This window comes from Hemibagrus wyckioides, linkage group LG03 (genome assembly GCF_019097595.1).
Source record: "Hemibagrus wyckioides isolate EC202008001 linkage group LG03, SWU_Hwy_1.0, whole genome shotgun sequence".
In the NCBI taxonomy this organism is placed as follows: domain Eukaryota; kingdom Metazoa; phylum Chordata; class Actinopteri; order Siluriformes; family Bagridae; genus Hemibagrus; species Hemibagrus wyckioides.
The window spans coordinates 26677916-26705536 of record NC_080712.1 but is presented as its reverse complement, the minus strand read 5'-3'; the positions used below and the strand labels follow the sequence as shown (position 1 = coordinate 26705536).

Sequence of the window (27621 nt, the reverse complement as noted above, 5' to 3'; positions counted from 1 at the left end):
TCCTGTTGTAGCCCATTCACCTCAGGTTTGTGCATTCTGAGCTGCTTTTCTGCTCATCCCGGTTGTACAGAGTGATTATTAAGAGTCACTGTTTCCTTCCTGTTAGCTCAAATCAGTCTGACTCTCATCAGCAAAGCATTTTTACCTACAGACCTGCCTCTCAATGGATCCCTTTTGTTTTTCCATACCATGTGTAAACTCTTCAGTCTGCTGTGTATGAAAGCCTAAGATGATTAGCAGGTTCCAACCAGTCTGTCCGGCAACAAGTCACTGAGATTCACATGAAGCTCTTGACCTGTGTGGCTATGAGTTCTTGCGTCGTGATTAACCCAGTGGATATTTGAATGAATGAGAAGGAGTAGAGGTGTTCCTACTAAAGTCATTCTTCATAAGTGAAGCATCAAACTTACCTAGTACAAGCTAATATGTGCATTTTATAAACAATGAAACTCGAGATTAAACTCTATATATTTTTTTAACTTATGACTTTGAAAATTACACAGAAAAGGCACTGATTATCTCATTTTGTTTCACTCTTAGGAAAGATCAAAAGCCTTGAATCATTGCTTTCAAATCTGTGCTTCCTCTAAGGTAAAGAACTTGTGAATAATTGTCCTCAGATGAAGCCATAGCAAGATAAGCAGAGAGGGGAAAAAATCACTAATTTGGATGTCTAGGACAAGTAGCTTCAGGCTATTCTGCTTTAATTCATAGTTAGATAAACAATTCTTAAAAGCAAAATAAAAATTTTAATTTGGAATGAATAATGGGTAACGTGTGTGTTTCTGAATACTACTGCCTGCTGCACTAAATACACATTAGGATAGTTTTTTATGAAGTATCTTCACTAGCATGTGCTCCATTTTTCTTCTTCTTCTTCTTTCCATAATCTGAAAACAAAGGGGTCATATAACTCACCTGGCCACTACACGCTGTCACCTCATGGTTAAACATGTTGTGAATGTAGACACTAGCTAGGACATGCATGTGATGCAAGAACAGGACACATCTCTTAAGATTAAAGTGCTTGCTAACAAGGCTTCCTAGCAAAACACAGGATTGTAGAGTTTTTACACGCCTACTGAGCTCCAACCTGATCCCACTTCACATCCAATCTCCCTGATTTTTACCAGATATCTATTAATGACTGAACCTAAAGACTACATCTCAAAGAAGGCCATGTCATGTCCACTTAGTCAAGTGTCCCACCCCAGAAGAAGCTGTGTGACCTCTGACCTGGCTCTCACTAGGCTTATCAGGTGGGTCGTGGTGAACAACCGTCTGGTAGAGTTTGTACACTTGGTAAGAGGCGTCGAAAGAAGCTTTGAACTGTGGACTGGGTGGCATGGAGCGCACTAGCCTCACCTTCAAAAGAAAAGGATGTTCACCAAGGGAAAAAATAAATGAACAGGTGCATTATTGAGCTGAGTCAGAAATGCAGATACCTTGGACAGAAGAAGTACATTAAGAACATAAATACTGCACAAATTAATTTACACCAGGTTGCACTTACTTGTAACCATGACACAAATAATATTTGGTCAAGGGTGGTCCAGTCCATTCACAGGTATCCATGGCAACATATGTGCTACAAACAGTAACTGCATCTCTCTTTTTTTTAAACAAATGGTAGGAGCTAGCAACTTGGTGTCAAATCTCAAAATATACAAAATATCTATGATCAGAAACTCATAAATGTAAAAATAAGATAAATTATTATTTTAAAACATTAATATGTACACCAATCAGGCATAACATTATGAGCACAAATAATACTGATGATCTCCTCATCATGGCACCTGTTAGTGGGTGGGATATATTAGGCAGCAAGTGAACATTTTGTCCTCAAAGTTGAAGTGTTAGAAGCAGGAAAAATGGCCAAGCGTAAGGATTTGAGCGAGTTTGACAAGGGCCAAATTGTGATGGCTAGATGACTGGATCAGAGCATCTCCAAAACTGCAGCTCTTGTGGGGTGTTCCCGGTCTGCAGTGGTCAGTATCTATCAAAAGTGGTCCAAGAAAGGAACAGTGGTGAACCAGCGACAGGGTCATGGGAGGCCAAGGCTCACTGATGCACATGGGGAGCGAAGGTTGGTCCGTGTGATCCGATCCAACAGACGAGCTACTGCTGCTCAGATTGCTGCAGAAGTTAATGCTGGTTCTGATAGAAAGGTGTCAGAATACATAGTGCATGACGGGTCAGGGCTGTTTTATATTACAGATATTAGGCAGGGGGTCATAATGTTATGCCTGATCGGTGTATACTCTATATTATAAAAGCATTTATGTGTGAGAAATATAATTGTTATAGCACTGTATGAGACTGAATCATTATAAAAATGGACATTCATTTATTAATTCTACACTCCTAATATTACGCCTGGTCAGTGTACAGTGAGGCCCAAAATGTCTGAGAGCACTAGTGTAAATGTTTCACCTTGGCATTTGGTTTTAATTAAAATAAATAAAGTTTTTATTAAAAAAAAAAAACTAAACAGCAATAACAAGTGAAAAGACAAAATCATAGACGTTAAAGTTGACATGAATTTCAGAATTTCTTAGTATTTGATACAGGATGTACCAAATAAAACTCATGCACTAGAGGGTAAAGTGCATGGTGTGTAGTACGTCAACTGAGACGCATCATTTTCAGTGTGGTCTCAGATGTTTGGTCCTCGCTCTATTATTACCCTGGAATAGATTTTGCATTGAGTTGGTTAGGTGAGAACAGTCATAGTCATGATCTACTATATTTTACCTTCGGATGAACTTGATTAACAAAATATTTGTGAGAAACTGTTAGCAACCGGTAATGAAGCAGATTTCAGAGGTTGTGCTGTTGAATATAACTGACCAAAATGACCATTGCTATGTTCAAAATCTTAGTCCAAATTGACCCCCCCCCCACACACACACACACACATATGATTTTAACAACTTCTTGAACTCCAGTAGCCCTGCTCAAATATTTACTCAACTAGCAATCCAGCTTCTAATTATTAGTCCTTCTTGTCATATTTGTGTTGGATGAAGTGCTTATGCTTCTCAAGTCTCCACGCTGGGATCTAAAAGGAAACTGGTATAAGATTTATTTTGGTTGGCTGTTACTTCGATTCCTGGATTAATATGAAGAAACAGCTACGTTCGCTTTCAAAAGGGAGCAGGGTTGCTTGAGATGCATGGATGGTGTATCTTTTAAGCAGCCTGACTGGGGTTTTTAGGTGACATTTTGTGTACAAGAACACAAGGAGTAACCAAGATACAGCAAGCTTCGTCCTCCTAACACTAACAGCACCAGGAACGTTCAGGGAAAGTGAATGTGAGAAGATGGAGAAAAAGAAGCCTCTGGAAAAACCAGGGTTACAAAAGGAAGCTTTCACTGTGCTTCCACTGCCCCCTAGAGGAGGCCGCAGGTCAAAGCATGAATTTAATTCTACTGGACGAAAAGTTCATTAAAGGGATCGTTTACCTAAAGATAACACTACAAAGTTTTTCTCTTTAGATAAAAAAAAAAAAAAAAAAAATCACACATCTACCAAACTGCTGTATGAATTTGATTCACATCTGTATGAGTGTTATCCAGTTAAAGCCGTAATACACTCTAGGAAATGACATTGGGCATTTCATTGTTTATGACTTATGCTACATTTACACGTACACTGACTCGCAGTGGAAATCATTCATTTCCAGTGAGAGCTGGTGACTTCCTGTGACATGAGCGACAGCAAGCGTTCGTGACTAGATGTGGGCGCGGCCAGCCATCTGACAAACTGAGTGCACGCATGTGATCCACCGCAAAGAGCTCACATTGCTTCTCTCTCATCTCGTATATATATATATGATATGATGCAGATATACACTGCTAGGTTTTATACACAAATGCCAAATCTCCCTCCAGAATATTTCATTTTATCAGAGAGAAGAGTGATTTGGAAACTAGCTGCGCCACCCACTGATAAACACTGTTACTATGGTAACCAGGAATAGAAAGACTTCATAGCATAGATGCACTGTATACATGAACATGGCACAATTTTATTAAATATTATATATAATATATAAATATTATAATATTATAACTTTTGTTAATATTCAGGAATTGTGCAAAGGAATGATTTATAGTTATTGCGCATTGCATCGACTAACAGTTATTGAGTTTTTCTAAGAGGAAAAAGTCAATCAGCTCTTTCTGTTTATTAACTCAGTGACAAATGATTGTGTTATTGCTGGACTATGTCTGGGGTTTCCTGTGTCCCAGGTTTCAGCCTGTTAACGTTGACAAAGTGCAAGGATAATGGAGCAAACAGCAATCAAAATCTTGGCCCGAGTCGCTCCGAACTATAAAAGACAAGGCTGCCATGATTCAAATCTGGAGTCAAAGCTCAGTAATGACTTTGGTTCCTGCCTCAAAATCTCGTCCGCTTGGGATGAGACAATATAAATAAAAATTGCTGAAAAATCTGTGAGCTTTTTTCTTTGAGGTTTTGCTCACATATAGAACCTCTGCTGGCTGGCTGCAATTTTGTGAAACGTGTACTAGAAACAAAAAAAAAAAAAAAAAAAATCACATTACAAAAAAATAGCCTGTAACTAAGTACCCCTAATTTGTGTTAGTGAGAACTCTGTTTATGGCAAGCAGCGTGCGGTGGATGATAAAGCACAGTCAGAGTGGGGTTGATTGCACACAAGTAAACATCTCATTAAGAAGCTGGTGCCGCACGTCCCGTGTGTTCGACTCTCTCCAGGCTTAATGGCCTCGGACGGCATCCCAAACGGTGCGGCTGATGAAGTGAGGAGAAGCCTGCGGAGGAAGTGTGGGATATATCACACGCTAGCAGAAACTCCTCCGTTTTCCGATCTGCCAGAGAGCCAGAGATAGGCTGACACCGACACGCTGGAGGAACTGCACTTTAACAGCGCACAGTTACCACATGTCAAACACGCTCCGGGAAAGAGTCGGTGCTGGTTTTTTCGTCTTGTGTGCTGAATGCTTTATGTATGAAATAATTAAATGGTTTGAAGCAAAGCAGACATTAAAAAGTGCAAGGTAACCTTGGTGAGGTGAGGCCGTCGTTGTCCAGCGATCTGCTTTAAAAATAAAAAAAAAATCCAATGACCCCCGTCACTTTCAAGCCGAGTGGTTACTTCAAAAAGAAATCTGGTTTGAATTGTGCCTCATGGGTCAAAATATAGATGTTTCTAGCAAAGACAAGCTGATCTCACCCAACCAACTGCAAAAGATTTTTCTCGATCTCATCTTTGACTTTAATGCTTTGCTTGATTCGTGATGAATAATTATATTTTAGTGATTTCTAACCTCTAAGCGATGAAGAGGGTCATCAGGCACGGAGTCATTGATGAATTCCTCTAGTGGTTTGGGTTGACCGGATGCTGGCGTTGCTGGAGGAGGCTTGGGATTTGTTGCAGTGCCTCCTCCATCTTGCTGCTTCTGCTGCTCCTTTTGTAGTCGTCGCTCTTTCCGGATATCCTTGGCTTTGCGGCAAGGAGGTTTGCTAGGGTCGGCTCCCACTCCTGAGTCAACAGGAATCAGAACAGAGAAGATTGAATTTTTTTTTGGAATCATTTTTGTTTTTGGTATCATTGGTGTATTAAGCTGACAGTTGTCAAGATGACTATGAACTTATTATATTACTTAATATGTGTTATAGCAGTTACAGTTACAGCTCAATATTCTACACCCATAAACTGTGTAGTTATTAAGATAAAAACCCATAGCTGCTGCTCATACAGTGTGTATAGGCACAGAGAGAAAGGAGCCATGTTTAATGTGCTCATGTGGATAAACAGCATCGAATCATGAGGCTGCAGTGTTTCGTTCAGTGTTTAATGTCTGTCTCCGTTTGCTACGCCAACATTTATCACACTCTTTCACAATCTGGCTACGTGAATTAATTAACCGCTAACTGGAGATTGGTGGCATTGGTGAAGAAGTGAATTCAGTGGCAAAAGCTTCAGGAGTCACAGCAAAGGAAAAAATAGCTAGGAACGTTACAGCTAGGAACGTTACAGCTAGGAACGTTACAGCTAGGAACGTTACAGCTAGGAACATTACAGCTAGGAACGTTACAGCTAGGAACGTTACAGCTAGGAACGTTACAGCTAGGAACGTTACAGCTAGGAACGTTACAGCTAGGAACGTTACAGCTAGGAACGTTACAGCTAGGAACGTTACAGCTAGGAACTTTATAGCAAGAAACATAAACCTGCTTCACAGAAGGCAGCAGCAAGATTTATACCACCTTTTGCACGCTGACTTCAAAACTCAATTACAATCAAAGCGGGTGTTTCCCCCAAACAGTTTGAAATGGAGGATATTACAGCCACAAGAAAAATACTATAATGGGCAGCAGATACTGCGCGAATTCTACATTTGGAGCCATTTTGCTGGGTGTGAGAGCGTGTTTCCAATTGCTATGTGCTGGATAGCTGCAGGGCTACGGGGATGCATGCCTATACTTGCGTGTTTAAAAGAAAGGAAAAAAATCTTTTCTTATAGTTCTTCCAGCAAATTTTGAAAGTAATGCAAGATGGTCTACGTGTTTGCATATGGAAGCCACATGGCGAGGATGCATGTGTGCAATCTGCAAAGCCGTCTCTCCATCGCCGAAGGAGGCTTTCTAGCTCACTGTAGTGAAGAACGGGATTCAGTCCTTCCGTGGACATGGAACTCATTTTCTCGTCCTCCGACAACATGACATCATTGTAGCCGAGGCTGTAAAACAACATGCACTCTGTTCACTGGCTCCTGCTGCTTTTAGCAGGTTTTTTTTTTTTTTTTTTTTTAGACCTCTCAGGTTTAAATGGAAGCAGGGAGGAGGCTTTTTGCTCAGGCCCAGGGCTCCGTGGACAAAAAATAACAAAAAAAACCACACAGGTATTCCTGGACAGAATGTGGACAGGAAAAAACAAATAAAGGTGGATGAGTGTAATGGTGTGAGATGATATTCAGCACAGAACAAATATTATTATTAATGATAACAGTTTAAATCATCATATCATCCAAACCTTTGCACTTCAACTCTTCTCCATGGATTTCTGAAATTCAGTTCCTCCTTATGTTTTCAAAGAACAAACAGCAAAATGTGATCTGCTGTGTGTGCAAAGGGAAAGAGGCTTTCCTCAATTGATTTTACACTGATGTCCACTCCTCCCCCTCCTCCTCCTCCTCCTCCTCCTCCTCCCCTACTTTCTGGGCTGAAGCCAGACCCTGAGAGCAAAAGTTTACACACTGACATCCTGTTTGGAGCAATAAGGAAAGCAAGGCCATTTCCTGCCTGGCCTCGTGCCAGCTGCCCACATACCCACTGCCGGCCCCGTCACCCGCCAAGAGTGAGACAGAGAGAGAGAGCCCGGAAGAACGAAAACCCAAACGCTACTCGATACACGGTGCATAGGAAAGAAACAGTACCCCTCAAACAGTCCAGAAACTGTGGGTAATAAATCATAGTGAAATGGACAAGTCAGCACCGGACTTGTAAGATCATACACCCTGATCGTGTGCTAAAAGACTGAAACTAAAACCTAGAAATTTCTCAATGTTCCTAAGAGAAATCTACACGCTGTTTATTATTCATTTTTAAAATATATTCTGTTTTTTTCCCCGAAATAAAAACACAGTCGTGATTTTCTTTCCCTAGCGGTGCACGAGGGTTGACAGCGAGTTATCGGCTTAGGTGACGATTAGTTTTTCCTTATGACGTTCATTCACCTTCTAACTTTTCCTGTTCATAAATTCGACCGGCTAAATAGGGAACGTTTCCGACGGACATTATAAACACGGAGCGAGGACGTGCGACTCGCTGGACTGTTTTTTTCTCTGTAAAGTAAACACACACAGAAGAGGCAGAGCAGATGCTGGGCTGCTTCCAGAGCTGAGGCCTGGGCCCTGTTACTGTCTTGCTTGATGTCCAGAGCTGTGTTCGAGCTACAAACTTGAGTGCACGCACACTAGGACATTACAGGGTGTTATTGTCATCGTAGATCCGTTTCCAACGCACTGAATGGCATCTAGTGTATAAAGCGTCTGTGAATAACTGTTAGGAAGGTTTCTTTTTGTAAACACAAACTCTACCAAAAGGCATGCGATATACAGGAAGGGAATGAGATGTGTTCCTCTTGAAGACAGATTCTCCCTTTTGAGCCGTTAACACATCATAAAGACCCAGGACTAACGTTTGCTATGGGAACCATGTGTGAATAGATCGTACACGCAAAATAATGAGCTCACTAAACTACATGCACCATTGGCACGTGTAATGTGGTACACACTCTTTCCCATACACATCAGAAACAAATAAGCTACTTACACACACACACACACAATATCTCCTGAGGGGGCAGTGAGGTGTATATTTAGTGCTTAGCCCTAAAGTATTTCTGCATGAGTGATGCCTCTGGCACTATATTTTATGGGACAGGAAAACACAGGAAGTGAGGAACGGAGATGCAGAGGAGTGGAAAGACACTTACTACAAGCAATAACCAGAAGGTCAATTGCTCTGAATTCTAAACACACACACACACGGTCTTGCACAAAGCCAAATATTCCATGTCCATTTCCAGGTCCAAATCTATTGGCACCCTTGGTACATATCATGATAAGAAACCTTTTGTGTTTCATTTTCTCACAGGGAAAATACCAGACTTTTAACCTTTAACTGAAATACACTACACATCATCCATGACTTCCTGTTGCACTGGCATGTACATCCTGTTCATAAACATGATGTAGAAATGACAGAGAAGATTAGAGAATAAAATAAAGCAAGAAACATCTATAAAAACATCAATACGCCTGAACATGCTGAACATTATTGACAGAGAGAACGAGAAGTGGAGCCGTGACGAAGCAGCCTAGGAGAGGATGCGCATGTGTTTCACCCCCAAGCATTCTTGAGAAGGATTAGGAAAAGGGGTGGGCGATAAGACAAAGATATTAGATCAAGATTCGCAAAGCCATTTCCACGACATGCGACTATGGAACACGTGATATCGCTTTGTGAACAATTTCCCAACCCTAAATCATTAAAAAAAAACTGTTTAATAATTCATATAAATATAATTAATGAATGAATTTATTAATCAAATAATATTTTATGCATAAAAAGGTTTTAAAAAAAACCCTAACAAATTTTTATAATTATTATTTTAAAAGGTTAAGTATAAATCTATAACCCTTAAACAAGCAGATTAAAAATGTAATATTTTTTCTATTTATAAAAGGATATGAAGACGTCTAAGATATTTCAGAAAAGAATTTTAAAGATTTGGGTTGTGCAATATGGTGAAATAAACTTCCTCACGGTCTCAGGTGGAGATTCACAAAAAGATGTAAGTGTTTTATGGTCACAGAGTCTCAATATATACAATTAGACACCAGCTGCATGGTCAACAGACCAAAAGAACACATACTGGAAATTTGGAACTGGATTTTATTATTGTCAGATGAAATAAAAATGGACTTACAGACTCGGATTAAAAGAGTTAGGAGAAAAAAAAACACTAATCCTTGCTGGTAGGTATGATGGAGATTCTGAGATGTATGGGCTGCTTTTCCTCTAAAGGCACTGAGAACTAAACAGCTGACTGTCTTTGGCAAAAAGTGACAGCTAGGATGTAGTTGGATTTCTCGACAGGACAACGATCCAAAACATACATTCAAATGACCACAGAAATGGTTCAGTGACCTCAGTATCAAGGGTTTGACGTGGCCTTCCCAGTCCACTGACCATTAAACTCAATTCAAGTGGAGTGAGCTGAAGAGGAGAATCCACAAGAGAAGATCTACATGTTGAATTTCACAAATAACAAATCAGAAACATTTGAAATATGAGCACGGGGAGCTTGAAATATTAAGTGTCACTTTACTTGCTCTAAAGAATAAAAAAACCACATCATAAAACAAGCTTTAGAATTAAAATATAGGCCATATCTTAAATAATATTAATACTAATTTTACAATAATTTTTTTAGTATCTATTTAAGTTTATTGCTGTATCAGCTTCAGCTGCATTTATTTTATGGCAAATTACAGACATTAATTAAACAGTCATGAAAATTCAGTTTATTAAAAGAAAAAAAAATGCATCAATAAATACCCATGGGTCAGTTTTAGTGTGGCGTAAAAGGCGTCTTGTGTACATGAATCGGTCATTTCTATATTTAATGAGGGAGATGCATATTTCTCTGACTACACGGTTTATTCAAATAATTTATTATTTCAGAATTTCCCTCATTCCACTTCTTACAATATTAATAATAAATGCAGCGCATGAATGTGATATAACATTCTTCTAGTTTAGTTGTAAAAAAACTTAATATTCATAAAATATTCATCCCCAATTTATTTATTATTCACAACCATACAATAAACTTCAAAAAAAGTTGCTGTGCGAGACTTATTCATTTCCTCTATGGAGTGTGTGTGTGTGTGCACACGAACACATATCCAGATACTAGAAAGTCTCCTATAAATTCCTGCTCATGTAGAAAACCTGTGTAATATCAATCACTTAACTCCATCTGTGTTCAGGGCAATAAAGTCGTAAAGGTGGTCATAAAGTCTGTTACCGTAAATTTGTCACCAGGTGTTTTCCGTTGAGGGAAAAGGAGGGGAAGGGGAGGGTGTGTGTGTGTGTGTGTGTGATGCTGAAAGGAGCTCTTTCTCCTCCTTCGGGGAGCATCTCTAAATCTCTGCTGTTTCCGAAACATTCCTGGGCTGCTCATTTCGGTGAGGTGTGGAAGTACTATATTTCATTTGGTCATATTCTTGGCTGTAAATCACACTAAGTGATGCAGAGCCTGAAATGGTGTTTTCTAGAATCAGATTTCAAATTGTCTTTTACTTTGGGGTCAAATCATTGGCATTTGACCGTTGTATAGCGCTTTATGATTAAAATTTGTTGACACTGTAAAAATACGAACAGGAACTAGGGTCAGACTGACAGGAAGAAGTTGTACATCATACGTGTGTGTTTCTGGGTATCTGCTGCCCCCTGTAGCACTAATGTAACACTGATGCAGAACTTCTCGCCTGAAATGTTCCACTTCCTGACCCATTTTTTACAGCAATAAAACACAGGCAATACAGTCGAGAAAGAAAAAAACGCATGCCCTTCTTCAAGCTTATGTTTTTAGTTAGCACGGCCTAAATAACAACTGTGTGGTTCTCGCAAACGTAAAACTTACTATACGCAAACAAATAACCTCAGGTGACAACAAAAACACATTAGATTTCAATGTCATCATTTTTACCCCCAACAATCTGAAACATGGTGGGAGAAAAAGTAAGTACAATCTGTCTCTCATATCATTTTGGAAATCTGTTAACATTAAATCTATTGGGGTTTTTTTTTCGCCAAGACCTTAGGTTTTTAGTCTGTTTATAGAAGTTGGTGAGAACCACACAATCATTATTTAGACACTGATAACTAAAAGCATAGTATTGAAGGAGAGTGTACTTTCTTTTTCACACGACTGTATACACTGATCAGGCATAACATTATGACCCACTGCCTAATATTGTGCTGGTCCCCCTTTTGCTGTCCATCATGCACTGTGTATTCTGACACCTTTCTATCAGAACCAGCATTAACTTCTTCAGCAATTTGAGCAGCAGTAGCTTGTCTGTTGGATCGGATCACACGGGTCAGCCTTCGCTCCCCACGTGCATCAGTGAGCATTGGCCGCATATGACCCTGTCGCTGGTTCACCACTGTTCCTTTCTTGGACCACTTTTGATAGATACTGACCACTGCAGACCGGGAACACCCCACAAATGCTGCAGTTTTGGAGATCCTCTGATCCAGTCATCTAGCCATCACAATTTGGCCCTTGTCAAACTCACTCAAATCCTGACGCTTGCCCATTTTTCCTGCTTCTAACACATTAACTTTGAGGACAAAATTTTCATTTGCTGCCTAATATATCCCACCCACTAACAGGTGCCATGATGAGGAGATCATCAGTGTTATTCACGTCAGTGAAGTCATAATGTTATGTCTGATTGGTGCATAACAGTGGTTTGGGTGTTACTTCTATTAAAAAGCCTGATTGTCCTAAAGCAGCAGTGGGTTAAAAGTAAGTGTACTCTTGTTAAAGTTTTTTTTCATATAATTAAACTGTAATACCTTTATTTTTTTATTTATTTTTAAGAGTTGAAGCAGAGTTGATTTTTTACCTTTTATTTCTACTAAGTCTTTACACTTTTTCCATTAAGTGTCTTGTCATGAAGCTCACCTGGTTTAGGAGTGAGGCGCGGGTTCTTGCCTGCTGATGGTGAAACCGTTTCTTCTCTTGAAGTCTCGGATGTTGATGGTTTGGAATCGCTGTCTTTCTCAGGGCTGCTGGGGATGATGGGTCGCTCCACCTGAGAGTGCATGATATTCACAGGCTCCACCAGAGGAACTTCTGCTCCCTCTTCAATCATGGAGTCCATCTGCTCACCTATAAATCAGTACACAGCATTAATATCAATACCAGCTTAATAAAAAAAAAAACCTAGATAGCTTCATATCTGTATAAGTAAACATACATTTGTTCTATAGTGGAAAATATTACACAACACTCATTACAGCCAGGACCATGAGACATCAGGTAGATTTGCTCAGTTGAAGATCAAAATTAGTAAAATCGGAAGCACTATCATTTACACAGGAAAGATTAGAGCAATGTTCAAATATTGACTGTGAACCACTTCCAGTGGTGACCAACAAGTTGCCTTGGACACTGGTATGATGCATCTCTTAAGGGCACAGAGCAAAGAGATCGGCTCAGGCAGGACAGTGGACTTACAGGACTTTGGTGCCTGTATTTTGCACAATAGCGCCATCTCATGTGGCCACTAACTATCTAAAAGGATGCAATCAAATGTTTACAAGCTGGACAGAACAATCAACTGTAATACAAGAAAACAAGGGTGTCTGTGCAGCAGTTGGCTCTACACCAAAGGAATCCTCCAGATACACATTTCCAGGAGTACAAGCAAAGCTGGAGATGATACTGCCAGAGTCTTGCAAGCTACTTTAACCAGAGCTGCACCCACCTTGTCACCTGAGAGGATGTGAAAACTAGCAAAACACAAAGCTTTAGGATGTATTTTGTTGGCCTAGTGCAGTCAGGGAAGGGAGGCTTTAGCCTTGTAGTGGAGGAAGTGCATCAAAAAGAACAGGCCATATTGTGCATACACGCTCATCAGGTCAAGGGATAAACTGAGAAGAGAAGGACCTCTAGGAAAGACCTGTGAGATATGGAAGTCTTTAAGCCAAGCCTTATCATTAGAGCAACATATGATGTCCGGCTATCTCCCGAAAAAGCAACACTGAAACAGTTTATAGCTGGGTACAAGACCAATAAACTGGTGGTTCAACAAGGTACTCGGTTGGAAACACAGCAAATGCACAACACACTACTACGACCCCTACTTCTTTTAAACAATCCTAGTTAACGTTTCTTAGAGAAGGGAGGAACTCCAATTCTTCACATCTATTTCATCTACATCTATATAAGTCCACAGTATCTTCCCAGGGCTCTGAGTTGAACATAAAGAGCAAAAGACTTTTGTATGCTGAGCTTGCAGTGGACACTCAACAATGAGGTTGGAGATTCAGGATCTGGCCAGAAGAGGCAAGCTGTAGAGAATTTGTAGCCATGTCCAAAGCAGCTCAGAAAAGAAAATTGTAGGCAGAGGCTCTAGACAAAGAGGAACAGACTCTCTTGGGTGTATGGCATTAAAGTCACACCCGGTATCATCATTCCACTTGATCCGGTCATAAGTGAATAGTTGAACTGCACAGGCATTTATACCTGCCAGTTTTAAAGCGTCTCCAATGACCACTTGTGATCGGATTCCTTACACCATTTGCGCTGGAGGAATAGTGTATGACAGTCATCCACTGCATTTATGTTCAGGCAAAAATGTCCCATGTATTCTACCTTATGTACCAGTACAGGCTGATTTTAAAAAGTTTTGATCCAGCTTCTATCTATTTGGTAGAAATGATCGACTGACAGAGGCTCATAGAGCTTGTAACACTCAACACAATTTCCAGTTTCCAGCTTGGGCAATGATGGAGCTGATTAGACGGTTATTTGTTGCTGTTCAGGATGTATCCAGAAGCTTAGCATTCATACTATAAATGTTCTGTGCTCACATGCATTCCAAATCACCATTGGAGGTGGTTTGAGTGATCACTGATTTATTGAGATCACCCAGGATACCAGGCTAAGGAGACATCAGGTCCTGGGATGCCAGGTCTCACTGTTGAATCTTCTGGAGATACAGTGGGCTGGCTCATCAGTGACATACTGACGCAAGAGTTTGCCCATATAATAACCCTGGAGATTTTACCACTATTCCACTAGAAGCACTATGGCAGCAATTCTCTTACGAGGGATTGTAAAAACTAGTTCTAGAACAAACCTCACTAACTATCATGTTTTTGTTTCAGTCCTGTTATTAATCAACCCTAATCAGTTAATCAGTCCCCTGTCAAAAAAAAAAAAACAAGTCTGGCAGTTTGATATACATTTGAGATTTCTTGGTAGAGAAAACATGCAGTATGATAACATGCTGAAAGTTTTTCTGTGGACAAATGAAATGTTATGTGTATGCAAACAATTACAATATTGTTTCAGATTTAGATAATCAAAAGTCTAGTAATAAACACTACAATCCATCTCAGCCTCGCTGTGATTTTATCTCAATTCCAGTTCAGTAGTTTGCATTGTCTCCCTTTTCCCTGGGTAAAAATTCTACCCACAGCTCTATGAAGTCAAAAATGTAACACAATGAAGTAAAAAGATCTGAATGAGGACAGGAGGAAATGGTGCTCTAGCATGGCACAGCATGGGAAGCGCACCTGAGAAAAACTTCTGGGATACTCCAGCAGCTATAGCCGCTGTCCTCTGAAGAGACGAAATGAGAGGCTTTAGGAAGCCAGGGATGTCAAACACACCTAAGATTACATTACCAGAAACAAATTGACTTCTCAAAGAGTGACAGAGGCTACACTTGTAGGAAATGCCTGCTTGTGTTGTTATAAAGCAATACATCATACAATACTGGACCTTTAAAACAGTTTTCCATGTCCACAAAGTAACAAGATCTGCAATTCTCAAAGTGTTTCCACAATGACAGTACTTTCCACATGGGGAATGCCCCAACCGGTTAATTTCAGTTTTACTCTGGAAATAAGACTGAAACATCACATCATCATTCTAAATTTGTCAGGTTCTATCTATCAGGTTTGTTTTAGAGCTAAACAGAATTTTAAAATACAGTCATCCTACTATTCCAAAAATATTTTCTAATCCATTTTAAAGAAAGTGTAGAATTAACCACAAACACACTTGAAGATTAACACAGAGGTCAACAAACTAGAAGATGGAAGCAGGAACGCACCATCGCAGCCAGCATCATCGCCTGCTGGCTTCTCCCCTTTTGACAGAAACTTTGTCATCTTCTTCAAGATCTTCTTATGCGTCTTTGAAGGACGAAAGTTTAAGGCATGGCACCTTCAACATACATATAATATAACTATTAGCTTTGGAACATCATGTTTATTCTACGTATGCCTACATTGCGCACTTTACATTAACATACACTGATCAGGCATAACAGTATGACCACCCATCTAATATTGTGTTGGTCCCCCTTCATGCACTGTGTATTCTGACACCTTTCTATCAGAATCAGCATTAACTTCTTCCGCAGTTTGAGCAATAGTAGCTCGTCTGTTGGATTGGACCACACGGGCCAGCCTTCTCTCCCCACGTGCATCAATGAGCCTTGGCCGCACATGACCCTGTCACTGGTTCACCACTGTTCCTTCCTTGGACCACTTTTGATAGATACTGACCACTGCAGACTGGGAACACCCCACAAGAGCTGCAGTTTTGGAGATGCTCTGATCCAGTCGTCTAGCCATCACAATTCGGCCCTTCGTCAAACTCTCTCAAATCCTAATGCTTGCCCCTTTTCCCTGCTTCTAACACATCAACTTTGAGGACAAAATGTTCACTTGCTGCCTGATATATCCCACCCACTAACAAGTGCCATGATGAGGAGATAATCAGTGTTATTCACCTTACTTGTCAGTGGTCATAATGTTATGCCTGATCAGTGTAATTTACCTCTAGTATATGTTTTTTCTTTACATATAAATCTTTGCACCTGTATACATATTTGAAGCACCAGTGAATTAAATGTAATCATTTAAACATCATTTACCTGATGGTGTACTGTGGACAGCAGGTCTTGTTCATGACAGGCTTGTAAACATACTTGCCACTTCTAAAAACAAAAAAATGCATGGTTAAAGAAAGCTGTTATGTCATCTGCATGAGGTACAAATAACATTTTTACTCAACAGATATTCAGACATATCATAGCTTTATATAAAAGCAACTGAATTCTCAGATCTGATTGGTCAGGTGTTGAGTCATTTTCTATTCTGACAAAAACATTTATATGAAACATTTCTGTAGTAACAACATGTACGACAAACTGTAAGCGGTTCAAAGAAAAATCTTTATGGTTTTTTAATGTAAATAAAACTCTTTCGTGCATCAATATAGCATCCTGTAGGCTTAGTGTCTTTAAAGTAATATAAGTTCTCAAAATAGACCTGCACACAGCAGAAAGAAAGCATTAGCAACGTAAAGTAGTTTCAAGCCGTGGTCAATAACATCAAATCCCCCAAACTGTTCTTGTACAATAAAATAAAACTGAATTTTTAAAAAAGTTTTTTCGTATGCTAATGAGACAGGAGGTGTGAAGAAATTCACGTAACACTTCCATGTGTCCTATTAAGTATACACTACATGGCCAAAAGTTTTGGGACACCCCTCCAAATCATTGAATTGAGGTGTTGTTTTTCAGGAGTTGGGCTTGGCCCCGTAGTTCCAGTGAAAGGAACTCTTAATGCTTCAGAGTACTAAGACATTTTGGACAATTTCATACTCCAAGCTTTGTGGGAACAGTTTGGGAATGACCCCTTCCTGTTCAAACATGACTGCACACCAGTGACAAAGCAAGGTCCATAAAGACATGGATGAGCAAGTCTGGTGTGGAGGAACTTGACTGGCCTGCACAGAGTCCTGACCTCAACCCGATAGAACACCTTTGGGATGAATTAGAGCGGAGCCTGTGAGCCAGGCCTTCTCATCTAACATCAGTGCTTGACCTCACAAATGTGCTTCTAGAGGAATGGTCAAAAATTCCCATAAACACACTCCTAAACCTTGTGGAAAGCCTTCCCAGAAAGCTTCATATTACATTCATGTGCATATAAAGGCAGACGTCCCAGTTTTGGCCTGGCTCACAGTCTCCACTCTAATTCATCCCAGAGGTGTTCTATCAGGTTGAGGTCACGACTCTGTGCAGGTCCTGACCTCAAAAAAGTGACAGGTTCAGTGAAAAAAAGTCGTACAGCTGCTTATCAAACCTACAACAAAAGTAGATTACACAGGTAATGCTCTATGAGGCATATTTTGTGTTCGGACTGTAATGAGCTGTACACGTTTTCAATGCAAAATTATATCCCCTAATTGCTATTCAATGCATGCTCTGCCATATAGTGCTTATGAGCTCGAATGTAATAAATAAAGTTTAAACTAAAAAATAAGTGTGTGCATCGAGCCACTAGCTTTGCTTATTGATTTGATGTTTTCAACGATCTAACTGAGTTTTACTCACCGAGTTTGTGCATTCTAGGGAAATGATTGAAATGTTGTCTTTGGTTGGCCACATGCTTTTAGTCACGTGACCTGAATATATTTGCATTCATAATGGTGGTTGGGTGGGATATTCAAATAAATCAACTTGTTTCTTTTTAGGTGTACATGTTTGTGTTATTGTTTTAAACTGAAATTACACATCAAAAAGACTTTTTCTGTCCTGACTCTCACATCCGACTATAAAAATTGCTGAATTAGCATATCGTTTTTATTCATAATTATTATTTTTTCCCATATTTAACATTTAAAAAAATGGGTTTCACAAAATGTGCAATTAAAATATATTGACTATTTAAAATGACAGCACAATTCCAGTACACAAATGCAAATGATTGAAGCCGATAAATCAAGATCTGCATTAGTGAGACTCTTATGTGTAATTTTCCACAAACTCGGAAGCTTCTTTGTTTGAAATGTTTTTCTGACCTAAAGGCCTTATCGTGAAAATTTCTTGCTTCTATGCACAATGTAATTATGAATTCATTTGTCATCAGCTTGATAAATGAGGTCCATCGAGGACATGACTGGATTCTGTTAAATATATTCATTTGTATAAGTGCGCTGGTTAGTGTTATTTATCTAGGCTGAGATGTGTTGGGTCTGTATCACTGATTCATACTCATGTTTTTTTAATATATAATACTCGAGCTAGCAGCAGAAAAAAAGCCTCCCGGTGGTCCAGTGGCAGGATCCCGCGCTCTCATTGCCACGGCCCAGGTTCAATTTCCAGACAGGGCGCTAACCCGGCCACTGAATAGTTAGAACTAGAACTAGAATAGTTAACTAAGTATATAAAATTACAACTCCTTTTAAAACAATTTGGCTACCTTAAACATATCATAATTAGCTGACAGGTGTGATGACATCATTCACAGTGGCTACTTCATTACATTTAAAATATATTCACTATAATGGCTTGAAACATAGACAGTTACGTTTCTCTGGAAAAAATAAAATAAAATAAATAAAAACGCTTTCCACCAAAATGCCTCAGGTTTCCCAAAGAGTCTTTAGGAACAAGGTGCTATACTGTATTACTTAATTACTCAAAGTTTGTAGTGAACATGAAATAAAAAAAACAAAACAAAAAAACTTTCATTCGAAAACTGATTTTTCTAAAGCAGCGTACTCCATCATGTTTTAGTCCTTAAATAAATAAAGCCGATATTAGATTTCTTTACTTTTAATCAGCTGTGAAGTATTGTGCAAGTGGAAAAAGTGGACAATTCATTATCTCCCACCACTGTTGTTAATCATGGGCCCCTCAGGGATGGGTACTAAGTCCATTTCTCTATATTTCCTATACGGATGACTGTCCATTTACTACTACCCATTATTTTAAATATGTAGATGACACAGCTATTCTTGAGCTGCTCAGTAACAGTGATAATGATCCTTTTTTGGACTATCAACATTCCATAACATATTTTAGCACATGGTGTGATGAGAATTGTCTCAACCTGAACAATCCAAAGACTGGTTTTTAGCGCCTTCAAAACACAGATCCATCTCAGTGTTGTTATCAATGGAGAGATGGTTTAAAGGGTAGAGCCTTTTAAATACCTTGGCATTACTTTGGATGATCATCTCAACTTTAATCAGCATGTTCTAGGTATCTACACATGCTGTCAACAGAGACTTAAAAGTTCTCCAAGCAGCTGACCTCAAGCAGTTCAGCCTTTTCTTCTTCTTCTCCTGCACTGGAGTATTATTGAGCCAGTTCTTCTGTATGGTGCCATTTCTTTCTTTAGTTTGCTGTTTAATAAGAACAAACTTTTAATAATGCCTCGGCTCACAAGTAAGATTATTGGTATTCCTACTCCTAATTTATCAGACTGCGTCACTTCAGCCACGCTTCAGAAAGCACATATAATCCTAAATGATCCAGATCACCCATTCCATCGGTATTATATTCGTCTTCCATCTGGCCGTAGGTATAGACTAGCTATGTGTTGGAGGACTAACTTTAGTAAGTTTTGTTCCTTCAGCTACACGTGCTTTAAACACATAGGAAATCATCCATCATCTTACGCTTTTGCATGTGTTGCGTTTCTGAATTGTTTTAGAATGTATTGCAACACGTTTATATGCAATGTGTAGTTGCCCTTGTATTATATATGCATCCTCTGTGAAAATGAATTTCCTCTCTAAGGACAAATCTACCTATCTACCTATCTATCTATCTATCTATCTATCTATCTATCTATCTATCTATCTATCTATCTATCTATCTATAGGCTGCATGGAGAAATTTTACAAAAGCATAACTATTTTTTACATACCTTCTCCATCCCCTATCAATGAGGTCTTGGTAGTCCTGTACCGTCATTGAATGGGCCCACATGCCTGAATACAGAAAAAAGGGGGGGTGGGGTGGGAGAAGAGTGATTTAATTATAATAGATATCGATAATTATTATTATTTAATGATTAATGAAACAACAGTTTCTGTAATGTACACAAGAATACAGTGAATAGTAAGAATTTGAGGCTCCATCATGTTTACTGTAGTTCTGAACTCGAGCATGCTTCCGGTGTGAACAAAGACAAAAGGACAGACTTAGATGCAAGACTAAAATATAAAAGTAAATCCAGTAAAGTGTTTATTCATTTGGCAGACGGTTTTCTCCAAAGTGACGTACAGGTGCTTGAAACCTGACCTTGAAACACTCAAAGTGAAACACAACACCAAGGCAGTGTCAGCCTCTGCTACTAATTTCTAGGCTTAAAATGTCATATCTCTCAGTAGCATCATCAACCAGAATTAGAGCAATGAATATCACAAGGTCTTGTTGACATAATGAAAAATATTAGGACACACACACAGCCAGCTGTTCCATCCAAACAGGAATTGTCCAGGTCACAGTCACATCAAGTTCAAATGGTCGGAAATGGTTTTTCTGCTATTTCTGTGTGAAGTGTATTTTAACTCTCACATCCAATATCAACCTCAGCCAGCGTGAGATTATTTTCCTGTAACAACTTAAACACAGCTTTACTTGTACTTTAGATATAGCAGAGTGTCTAGAGTTTTTCCATGGTCACAAGCATACAGACAAATTATTTCATCTGTCTTGTTCAAAGGCTGGGAAAGCCACAGTATCCACACAGCACTGTCTGGTCAGCAACTTTGGATATAGTTTTATGATGAAGATGATGATGGCCAAGCTGGAATGATTTTCGGGGTGGGAGCTGTGAAGATTGTTCTTGTTATTATTATTATGGGAATGTTTGTGTTTAGAGTTTCAGTTTCTCTGACACTTTTATCCTAAGTGTCCTACAGGTGAGGGAGAAGACCTTTTTGTTTGATCAAAAGTACACTGATTCAGAAATGCTGCATCAAATAGGAACGGCATGAGTTAGAGCATCAGAGGTGTGGCCCAAGTTCTGATGTCTTTCCATGTTCAAAATATAATGAAATGATTAAAAAAAAAAATGCTGAAATGTTCGAGACGATATGTTTACACAGCTCCATTAGAGCAGTTTGAAAGAGTTCATCAGTAGCTTTTACAAGGACACCAATTGCATGGTGTTGAAATCTACACTGCTCAGGAAAGAGAAACTGGATCATGTTAGCCAAATTTGGAGCTCCATTTCTGGTTTATGTTAGAGAATTTCTTTTATAATTATTTTATTTAAAAAAAAAAAAGAAGTCAAATGATATTTGCTACTTACTCATTTAGGAATATTTACACCTACTTGATAATTCATTCCAATTGAAGCATTATTAATTTTTTTTTACAGTCCTAGTTAAAACTGATTCAGAAATTAGATTTTTATATATATTTTTTTGTTTAAAGTTTAAGTTTTTTTGATAAAAATATTAAACAAAAATACTATGTATAAATAAAAATATTGTACATATTTTATATATATATATATAAATAATTTTTTTTTTTTTTTTTTCATATTTCAATATTTTCTTACACACTAAGTTCACATTAAAGCATACGCTATACACAGCAAATCTCTAAGTCTAATCTCTAAGCAAATCTCTAAGTCACATCATAGAATCTACATCACGGTCATAACGGTTAATTCTGTAGCTGATTTAAAGCAGATTTCTTCATCGAGTTTCAGTCAGAGCGTCATCGATGTCAATAATCCTGCAACGCGAGACTAGACTGAGGACAGAGCTTGTGTATCTAATGTATCTAGTAGAACAGCTTCACATGGAAAAAGGTTTCCTTTCTTTTCAGCTGGGAGCTCAGGTGATCTGGGCAGACCAGCTGGCCGGCAGTGAACCATGACAGAGCACAAAACCTGCTGATTGCATTAAGATAGAACAGAAATGAAGGAAAGAGATATAACAAGTAAAGGCAGATAAAAAGCTGTAACAGAAATGATAAGATGATAAGTAAATATGGTCAAATAATAAAATGTCTAATGTACTGTAAGGTGATGGTGAGATCCAAAAACAATATAGCTCTGTGTCAAAAAGCTGTCCCTTCAAAGCTGCACCTTTCAGTACTAAAAAGCTTCTTAACCACCTGTCTAATATTGTGTTGGTCCCCCTTCATGCACTGTGTATTCTGACACCATTCTAGCAGAACCAGCATTAACTTCTTCAGTAATCTGAGCAACAGTAGCTCGTCTGTTGGATCGGATCACATGGGCCAGCCTTCACTACTCACGTGCATCAGTGAGCATTGGCCACCCATGACCCTGTCGCCGGTTCACCACTGTTCCTTCCTTGGACCACTTTTGATAGATACTGACCACTGCAGACCGGGGAGCTGCAGTTTTGGAGATGCTCTGATCCAGTCGTCTAGCCATCACAATTTGGCCCCTTGTCAAACTTGCTCAAATCCTTACTTTTGGCCATTTTTCCTGCTTCTAACACATCAACTTTGAGGACAAAATTTTCACTTGCTGCCTGATATATCCCACCCACTAACAGGTGCCATGATGAGGAGATAATCAGTGTTATTCACTCATAATTCTCATAATGCTATGGCTGATTGGTGTATCTTGTCTTTTCATGTTTTTCTCTCTTATATCAAATCATTTTGTAAGGAATTTACAAAAGGAACACTAAAACGTTAAATTCTAATTGAGCAAACCTCATGTTCAAACAGTCTGCAGTGCATCTTTGACAAAATGCTGCTTGGGATGATGAAAATCACAGTGCATATTGTCTGTTTATTTTGCATCACAATGTCTTGTAACATCTCTACTTCTAACTTGGCATTGGTGAAGGGGGAAATCACTCGTCATGTCATGATATAGGATCTGACACTGATTTGAATTTGCTGAGGACATTTCCTTACAACTTTTGTGATTCAAAATCACTTCTGCCTTTTTCTCATTTCACACTGCTTATTTTTACTTTATTAATGTAACTTCCATCTGCCTGTGCACTTTTCCATTAACTTTTATGGAAGTCTGTGGGAGTCAGTAACGCACTTTGCACTGTGTGAGCAATCATTAGGTGGCCTGCTTGAAACACTCAACAAGTGAAACACAACACCAATGCAGTGTCAGGAATGCCTCTGCCTATCATTTCTAGGCTTCAGTTACCCTTAAAATACACCTATCAGCCGCAAGGGCCAAATTGTGATGGCTAGATGACTGGATCAGAGCATCTCCAAAACTGCAGCTCTTGGGGGGTGTTCCCGGTCTGCAGTTGTCAGTATCTAGTGGATACTGACTGAGTGGTCCAAGGAAGGAATTATGGTGAACCAGGGACAGGGTCATGGGCGGCCAAGGCTCATTGATGCATGTGGGGAGCGAAGGCTGGCCCGTGTGATCCAATCCAACAGATGAGCTACTGTTGCTCAGATTGCTGAAGAAGTTAATGCTGGTTCTGATAGAAAGGTGTCAGAATACACAGTGCATGACTGGTCAGGGCTGTTTTGGCAGCAAAAGGGGGACCAACCCAATATTAGGCAGGTGGTCATAATGTTATGTCTGATCGGTGTATGTACATATAGCAGAGTGTCATTTGACCATGTCTAAGGTTTTTCATGGTCCACTACACAAGTGTACAGACAAATTATTTTATATTCTTTGTCTTGTTAAGGGGCTGGGAAAGCTTTTAATGCCACAGTATCCACACAGCACTTTCTGTTCACATCTCAGCAGCTTTGGATATAGTTTTATGATGATGCCCAGGCTGGAATGATTCTCAGGGTGGGAGCTGTGAAGGTTACTGTTATTATTATGGCAATGTTTGTGTTTAGAGTTTCAGTTTCTCTGACACTAGTCTGTGTGACTGAGTATAACTCCCTGTTCCAACACATTGCCTTTCTCAGTCACCTGGAGCACATGGATTAAACACAGATCACACACAAACAAACACGACAATATAACAGGGATGTCAATAGGGATGCACAATTTCATCCCATGCTAACGCTAGCTAGCTAGCAAATGCACTAAACTTGAGAGTCATTCAAGCAACGTTGGAATTTAACCAAGTAAATATATAATAATAATAATAATAATAATAATAATAATAATAATAATAATAATAATAATAATAAAAAACATGCCATTAGGGCGGTGGGTGTTATAGTTACAGCTTTGAAACATGAATATTTAACATGCGACAAGTTTATCTGTTTAGAGCTAGTCAGCTAGCACGCATACAGCTGTTCCAGCTGACAATCTATAACCATGACAACTGATGGATCCAGACTTAAACAGCGCGCGCGCGCTAGTAAGAACATCTGGCTGTTTATTTTCTATTACATTTAGAAACTTGTTCAAACGCATTACTCAAGCCGAAAAAGGAAAACAACACAGCTGTGGATATTCACAATCAAATGTCAAAGAAATGCCGGGTAAAGATTCGAATTAGCGTTTTTACACAGACTCTCACTCACCATGTGAAAAATTACCCGTTGCATTTTTACAGTAGCCGCACCGGTGGCCATCATCACCGCCAAAATACTCCACTACACTGAAAGAGGTTCCAGCGGCCATGTCGACTCTGTCACCGCACTTCCGTCTGCTAATGCTAATACTCTACGTACTGACAGGCAGGGTTGCCAGATTGGTCCCTGGCTAAATTTTATGTTACTTGTAATCTTGTGTATTGATGGCATTTATCTATTTATCTGCAACAGTGTATTTGTCTTGTTGTTATATATGTTCATATACAAAAAAATAAATAAATAAATAAAGAGCGGGTTGCCAGATTGGTATGCTTCGCTCAAGTTTACATATCACACCGGTTTTAAGGGAAAGTGCTAAAATGTTTACGTTTCCAAATATCAATAACGCTGGTGTTTTTAATGCAGTCTTTTAAAGAGCATTTACAAAACACTTTGTTTATTGTAAAATCCTAAATAACATAATACGAAAAACATCTCAAGTGATCAATTATCAAGGAACACAAGACAATCACATGTTTTCTGAAATACAGTCAAGTTCATAAACGTTTGGACTCTGACAATAACAAGTTATTGTTATTTGAGGTACTTTCTCGTACAGTTGGTCGGAGTTGAAATTAAATCATGTTAAGTAAACTCATGAGGTGAGCTACAGTGGTATTTGAACCTCCTGCACACGTGCTTCGGGGCTTTCCTCAGGGTACTACGATTTCCTCTGACATGTCCAGAGACATGCATCTCATCTCTCTGCGACGTGTTGGCACCCTGTCTAAGGTGTGCACAGAGTCTGCGGGGAAAGGCTCAAGGTTCCATATGACCCAGTGTAGGATAAGTGGTAGAGAAAATGAATGTAGGAAGTAATGTAATGATTATAAGCTCTTTGAATTGAGTGTAATTATATCCAAATTAAGGGAACTTTAGATGAGTGCCCCCATTCTTTTTATAAGGACCAAAAGTAATTGGACAAAATTACATAATGATTAAGTTAAGGTTGCCAGGTCTTCACTGCAACTACATTTATGCTGACAAAAGTTTTGGGACACCTCTCCAAATCATAGAAGAGGTGTTTTCAATGACTGGTCAACTTGACTGGCCTGCAGTCCTGACCTCAACCCAACAGAACACATCTGAGATGAATTAGAGTGGAGACTGTGAGCCATTCCAAAACTAAGGCACGTTTGTGAGGTCAGGCACTGATGTTGGATGAGAAGGTCTGGCTCGCAGTCTCTGCTCTTATTCATCCCAAAGATGTTCTATCGGGTTGAGGTCAGGACTCTGTGAAGTTCCTCCACACCAAACTCACTCATTCATGTCTTTATGGACCTTCCAAGTTTACTTTCAGTCATCTACAGAGTGAAGCACCATTCAACGAGTTGTGAAGCATTTGGCTGAACCTGAGCAGATGATCTCGCCTTGTTCACTTGACCCTCTCATTTATCCAAAGAATATTGTTCCAGAATTGTATGGGCTTTTTGAAAAACACTAATCTGATCTTCCTGGTTTACATCTTGTACCCTCTGCATTTCCTCTGGTGATGTTGACTTGATTGTTGACTTTAAAACTGATACGCCAACATCCTGCAGAGGATCATGCTGCTTGCTGTGAAGGGGTTTTTCTTCATGTCTTTCACCACAGTTGTTTTCCATTGGTCTTCGGGGCTTTTTGGTGTTCCTGAGCTCACCAGTGTTTTCTTTCTTGTTAAGAATGTACAAAATAGTTGATTTGACCACACCTAACATTTCTTTTAGTACTCTGGTGAATTTGTTTTGATTTTTCAGCCTAAGGTGCTTTGCTTCACTGGCACTGATGGCTCTTTAGACTTCATAGTGAGAGTTAATAGCAACTTGAAGTGAAGCCTGTAAGTCCATTTCGGATAGAAATACCTTTAAAGTCTTTGCTTTACTCATTATTTAATTTCAGCTTCAGTCTATTGTGGAAAATGATTCAATGAACAATAATTGTGTCAATGTTTATGGTTCCAAATATCTATGGTTTTGACTGTACATTCACAGAGCACTTTATTAGGAAGACTATATTGAAGGTATTAACATTGTAGAGTAGAATTTATTGTTGAATTTCGAATTCTAAACACATTGAGTGTTTAGAGAAATATTATAAACACTCATTACTGTGTTAAATGTTTGTCAAAATCAAGAAACGCCCATAAGATACCATTTCTGGGAAATGTATGTATAGTTACTAAAATAATACTGCAGATCAATGTGATGTGATCAGGGTTCTCAGGAGGTTTAAGACAAATCTGTGCTAAGCAAACCACAACGCTCCCTCAATGTTCTAAAATAGTTCCCAAATCATAACAAATGGGAGAACCAAATGGTATCTCTCATCTCTCTGTGACGTGTTAGCACCCTGTCTAAGGTGTGGCCAGAGTCTGCTGGGATAGGCTCCAGGTTCCACATGACCCAGTGTAAGGTAAAAATGAATGTAGGAAGTAATGTAGTGATTATAAGCTCATGACTTGCATCTTTGATTTGACATCCAAATCAAGAGAACAGTATTGGAATTACAGCACTTTATAAGTGTGCCCCCATTCTTTTTTTTACAAGGACCAAAAGTAATTGGACAAAATTACACCATCAACATGATCAATTTAAGGTTGCCAGGTCATAACAAATAAGAGAGCCAAATACTGCTATAGAAGCGTTGTGTATGCTGGGAAAATTGACACAAATATCATTTCAGAATACTAAACATCACGAAGAAGCATTATCCTCTTTATATTCACTTACCATAGGACACTTTTCCCCAAAAGTTGTTACAGTATCCACAACGATATCCAGATCTCATGCCTTTAACTTCCACAATCGAGTGCATGCTCCAGGAACACACTGATTACTACCCGCTGCTCAATATTTGTATGATATCTTCATATATCTATTTATATTGTATATGGTTAATAGATTTATTACAAATCACATTGTGTAGAGGTGTTTAGCTCCAGGTTAGCTTGCAACCTCACTTCTTCCGCATCCGGACATAGACCACATGAAGCAGAAGAACGCTACAGAAAGC

General features: G+C 39.1%; 1 protein-coding gene across 7 annotated transcripts in view; it reads right to left on the bottom strand.

Annotated features, from left to right (window-relative positions):
- LOC131350846 (arginyl-tRNA--protein transferase 1) overlaps positions 1-27621 on the bottom strand; it is an 80094-nt gene extending 52473 nt beyond the window's left edge. For 3 of the 7 annotated variants that reach the window (XM_058385790.1, XM_058385788.1, XM_058385792.1), the window contains exons 1-6: positions 24580-24736; positions 20039-20102; positions 16249-16311; positions 15421-15533; positions 12258-12464; positions 5317-5531 (exon numbers count right to left, since the gene is read on the bottom strand). In XM_058385790.1, the coding sequence (XP_058241773.1) occupies positions 5317-5531; positions 12258-12464; positions 15421-15533; positions 16249-16311; positions 20039-20102; positions 24580-24679 (762 nt within the window). In that variant the 5' untranslated portion in view covers positions 24680-24736. Of the gene's footprint in view, positions 1-1236; positions 1366-5316; positions 5532-12257; positions 12465-14878; positions 14975-15420; positions 15534-16248; positions 16312-20038; positions 20103-24579; positions 24738-27338 lie in introns of those variants that run through there. The other 4 variants (XM_058385794.1, XM_058385789.1, XM_058385791.1 and 1 more) reach the window with 4 other exon arrangements.